The 5,033-nt window shown below is 44.6% G+C and overlaps 2 protein-coding genes across 2 annotated transcripts; one reads left to right on the forward strand and one right to left on the reverse strand.

Annotated features, from left to right (window-relative positions):
- Positions 1-1,263: 1,263 nt before the first annotated feature.
- Positions 1,264-1,947, reverse strand: LOC147419355 (uncharacterized). The gene is made up of 2 exons (XM_086506333.1): positions 1,680-1,947; positions 1,264-1,430 (listed from the first exon to the last, which is right to left on the reverse strand). Exons 1-2 carry the CDS (start codon positions 1,945-1,947, stop codon positions 1,264-1,266), a joined length of 435 nt encoding a protein of 144 aa, XP_086362459.1.
- Positions 1,948-3,625: 1,678 nt separating this feature from the next.
- On the forward strand, positions 3,626-4,084 carry LOC147419356 (putative pentatricopeptide repeat-containing protein At3g13770, mitochondrial). Its single transcript, XM_086506173.1, has one exon. The coding sequence runs from the start codon at positions 3,626-3,628 to the stop codon at positions 4,082-4,084; it is 459 nt and encodes a 152-aa protein (XP_086362299.1).
- The last annotated feature ends 949 nt before the right edge of the window (positions 4,085-5,033 follow it).

The following is a 5,033-nucleotide window of genomic DNA, read 5'->3' on the forward strand; positions in this document are numbered from 1 at the left end:
GTAGGCATTGGGCCACACAGATCTGAGTGGACCAGCTCCAAGAGGTCTTTGGTCTTACTTGTGGACCTTGGGAATTTGGTCCGTGTCATCTTGCCAAAGATGCATGCTTCGCATAAAGAAATGCGGCTGAAGGTAGGTGTAAACCCTGTAACCATCCCATGAGTCTGGATAGTACGCATCGCTTGGACATGAGGATGTCGCAAGCGGTAATGCCACAATAAGGTCTCCTCATCCTGAGAGCCATGGGCTGAATAAGCTTCCATGCTTGGCGGTATCACCTCAAGGCCAAGAGGGTATAACTTGCCCCGTTTGGAATAGATTAAGTTTGTTGGAACACCAGAACTACAAGGCGTCTTGATGACACAATAATTATATTGGAACTCCACACTAGTACCATGGCTGGTCAGCTCATTAACCGAGAGAAGGTTCTTTGTTAAGCCGGGAACATAATAGATGTCAGGGACCATAGTAGTGGTGCCATTTGGTAGCCTCAAATGGAGGGATCCTTTTCCGGCAGCGTTATAGAGAGCATCATCACCAAGTCGAACCTCCAATGAAGAGGTGACAGGTTGGTAATCATGCAGCCAGGCTTGTGTTCCTGTCATATGATGTGTAGCGCCAGTATCAAGGTACCAGTCCTCAGCATGAGAAGTGGAAGTGGCAATGGCAGCATAGAGATGCATTGTGTTTACATCTTCACTCAGGTCATCAGTCCCATAGGCTATGTTTGCATTCATCCGAGTGTTGGAAAAGCGAAGCTGACGCCTCTTTGTGCGGCATTGACGCTCTGTATGACCTCTACGATGACAAAAATTACATGTGGGTACAACTGAAGCAGAGGTGGAAGATATAAAACTGTTACGAAAGCGAGGAGTGTAAGGTGTTTGACTAAAGGTTGGTCCTGATTGTCTAGAGAAGGAAGATCCTGGATTTGAACTAGATTGCCTAAGCAAGTGAGATTGACGGGATAGAAATTGTCTAGGTCGGAAACGAGTGTGTGTTCTAGAACCTCCTGCAAGCATAGCTAGGGGAGTGGTGGAAGATGTGCTGGAAGGTGTCAACAGTGTATTGGTCCGCCGATTTCGAATTTGATCTTCTTGTCTTATATTAGCCAGCAGAGTTATTAGCTTCAAATTAGGTGTATTAGAATATTGAGAAACGAAAGACTGCCATGAATCAGGTAATTTAAGCATTCAACAACACATTTACTTGAACCTCCTCGGGGAGGGTGAGTCTAGCAATTAAAAGGTTGTCATTCGCAGCCTACCATGCTTCAAGAAAAGCCTCAGTCATGGCATAGGATTCCATTTGGATCTCATTCAGTTGCTTGTGCAGGAGAACTCGGGATACGACATTTGTCTGTTGGTACTGTGTCTTCAAAAATGTCCACATCTCCTCAGCAGTTTCCAACGTTCTAACCAATTGGAGTTAACACCATATCAATGAATTTGGGAATTTCCCAATTCCCACTTTCAAAATTAATTTAAGATTTGACCACATGGCCAAATTTTAACCAAAGTTTTGAGAGCATGGCTTGAAAGATATTTTCAAGTACTACCTTGTGGAAGGAGTTGGACTTTGAAAATAGTTTGAGATTTGTCCATATGGACAAATCTTTAAGACATTGGTGATTCCCAAATTGTCTCTAAAGTCTCAAACTCTCTAATATGGTGTTAGTTGGCGATCACCAAGATGCAGCACAATTTCTGTTCGGGCTTCGAGGTCTTTCTTTTTCCAGGCTGCAATTTCATCCGCAGTAGGTGGTGCTGCACCAGCAGCAACAGGTTGTTGTGCAGGGTCAGGTTCAGCACCATTTGTCACTCCCCAGTTTCCAGCCTTTTCCAGGACTATCTTTATTCTAAGGCTCCAGGGAAGGTAATTCGAGCCCTGAAGCTTCTCGATCTGGTAGAATTTGGACACGGTGGATGAAGTGCTCGCTGCAGCCATGCTTCTTGATGAGTCCGGATCAAACCAAGAATCAGAGCGTGCAGGGAGAAGCGTGAGGGCGCTAGTACTCTAGAGGATTAGTAGTTGTCAGCGAATGATACCATGTAGACAGCTACTGTATAGAACACAAAGAGAGAGAGAGAGAGAGTACACAGACAGTAACACCAGAAGCAGGTACGAACGGTTATGTTTTATTAAGGTGCACGTTGGTTCATATGTACAATAGACGACCCCTCGGTCATCATGTGACGATTCACATTTATAATTGTTAATCTGAAGTTACGTATTTGTTTATTTGCCAATAAACAAGACTACCCACCCTTTTGAACCGCCAAAAGCATCTCTCTCTCTCTCTCTCTCTCTCTCTCTCCACGTGCCCTTCTCTCCCTTTTTTCACTAGAAAGCGTTCCTTTCCCTTCCCTCTCCAAATGTTTTGCACTTGACTGCTAAGTGGTATCTTGTGAGATACCCATTAAAAAGACATGCGTAGAGACCTTAAAAAGACACGCGTAGAGACCTATTCGGAGACATGTATTTGTATTGTGTATGTATGGTGGGGGACTTGCTTTGATTGCAATTATATAATTTGTATCGTGTATGTATCGTTGGGGGGGGGGGGGGGGGGGCTTGTTACTTCGTTAGCCTAGTACCCAATTTGAAATCCGTGGCCTCTCAGTAATCCAGCGCTTAGCGCTACATCAAAAAAAAAAAATTCCCTTGCCAATGGATTTTATTAAGCCAAGTGCTCTTGACTCTTTGCCTGCCTGCTTTTCGTGCGATGCTTTTTTGACATCCGATATAATAACATCAGCACAAAATCGACGCAGTTTCCATGCTGCACTTTCTTCTCAACCCCTAATTGCTTGTCACAAGTAAGTCTCTCTCTATCTCTCTATCTCTCTCTCTCTCTAACATTAACATATATCCAATTTTCGTTTTGACTCTCTCTTTCACAAAGATGGACAGGAGAGACGGCGCATGTTGCAGCTGAAGGGAGCTGTGTGTGTGTGTGTGTGTGAAGCAAAGCCGAAAACCATGGAAAGGAAAGCACAGATAGAGTATAGCCTTTGTAGGATGATGCACGCAGAGAAAGTGAGTGCAAATGGGTTCATTGTCGTCACAGAAGCCTGGAAGATGAGAATCCATTGCCAGCGCTCTCGGCTCTCAGAGCAGTTGCGCTGCTTCGTTGAAGGTTTCCTGAAGTAGAGAAAGAAAAATCTTTGTAGGAGTCGATAGAGGCGGGGACTTGCTTGAGCTTGGGTGCGGGGGGTTTCCCCTGTTCGACCTCATGGACCTCGATCTAGTGATGGAAAGCAATACAAAGAAGTTGGTCCGTGTTCGTTGTTTATTTAATTAAGTGCAGTTTATGCTAGTAATTACAAGTGGAATTTTCTCCTTCCAGAGAAAGTAAAAACGATGATTGAGGTTGTTGGAGAAGAATGTCGTGCTTGGCAATGCGTTGGTATACATGTATGCTAATTGTGGTGTACTTTGGAAAGCACAACAAGTTTTGGAAATCGCATCCCTGGCCTCTCAATAACCCACGTGGCACACTTAGGAGCAATTCAATCTTCTCCACAAGCAGTTCGCAGGCTACAGAGCTTGTTGGTCAGTATGTATGTTAAGTGTGGTGCACTTGTCAGGGCACAACAAGTTGTTGATGAGCTTCCAGTCCGGGATGTTGTCGGTCCGGACTGCACTTATTGCAGGATATGCCCGACATGGGCAGGGTCACGAAGCTCTAGGCTGTTTTCATCGCTTGCGACGTGAGGGCCTGTCTCCGGATGTGGTCACCTATGCTTGTGCCTTGAAGGAATGCGGTATTATTCAAGACGTTGATCTGGGTAAACAAATTCATGACGAGATTGCTAGTCAGAGGTTGTTGGAGAAGAATGTCGTGCTTGGCAATGCATTGGTATACATGTATGCTAATTGTGGTGTATTTTGGAAAGCACAACAAGTTCTGGACGAGCTTCCCAACCGAGATGTCATCTCTTGGACTGCATTAATTGCAGTATATGCCCAACAAGGCCAGGGCCAGGAAGCTTGGAATTGTTTCCATTGTATGCGAAATGAGGGTTTCTCTCCAGATACAGTCACCTATGCTTGCATTTTGAAGGCATGTGGCATTATGTGAGACATTGTATGGGCAAACAAATTCACGATGAGATTTTCAATCAGGGGTTGTTGTAAAGAACTGTCATGCTTGGCAATGATTTGGTTGACATGTATGCCAAGTGTGGTGTACTTTTGAAAGCTCAACAAGTTCTTGACAAGACTCCTCATCGAGATGCAGTCTCTTGGAATGCATTGATTGTAGGTTATGCCCAACAGGGGCAGGGCCAAGAAGCATTGGGATGTTTCCATCGAATGCGAAGCGAGGGCTTCTCTCCAGATGCAGTCACCTATGCTTGCATTTTGAAGGCATGTGGCACTTTGAAAGACGTCCACACAGGAAAACAAATTCATGATGAGCTTGTTAGTCAGGGATTGTTCAACAAAAATGTCGTGCTTGGTAATGCTTTGGTTGACATGTATGCCAAGTGTAGTGTACTTTCCGAAGCACAACAAGTTCTTGACGAGCTTTATGTCCGGGATGCAGTCTCTTGGAATGCATTGATTGTAGGATATGCCCAACAAGATCAGGGCCAGGAAGTGCTTGGCTGTTTTCATCAGATTCAAAGTGCCTTTCACAGTTGAGCACCGTCATTCTTGCTTCCACCATATTTGGACGTATGAAGCGACGAGTGAATTTTGATAGGCTTTGAATTGACACAAGTTGAAATATAAAAATTCCCGCTTCTTCCTAAAGTTCCTCCACCCAAATAGTCACAAGCTTATCTCCTTCATCCTCCATTGTCGTCTCTTGTAGCAGGTTAAGAGCAGGAGATGCCCAACATCATTGATGCAAGGTGCATCGATGACAGACACTCAATCACGCGGTGAGTAAGCATTCTCATTCTGTGATTTTTGACATTTTTGACACTGCGAATGCAGTTAATGAACACACTGAGAGTTGCACGCTGCCGTGGGAATGGCACGTTCCCTCGTATTATAAAAATTGGGGAGGACTGTGTAAACTCCTC

The sequence above is a fragment of the Adiantum capillus-veneris genome, chromosome 29 (assembly GCF_014529385.1).
Source record: "Adiantum capillus-veneris isolate H3 chromosome 29, ASM1452938v2, whole genome shotgun sequence".
Taxonomy (NCBI): Eukaryota; Viridiplantae; Streptophyta; class Polypodiopsida; order Polypodiales; family Pteridaceae; genus Adiantum; species Adiantum capillus-veneris.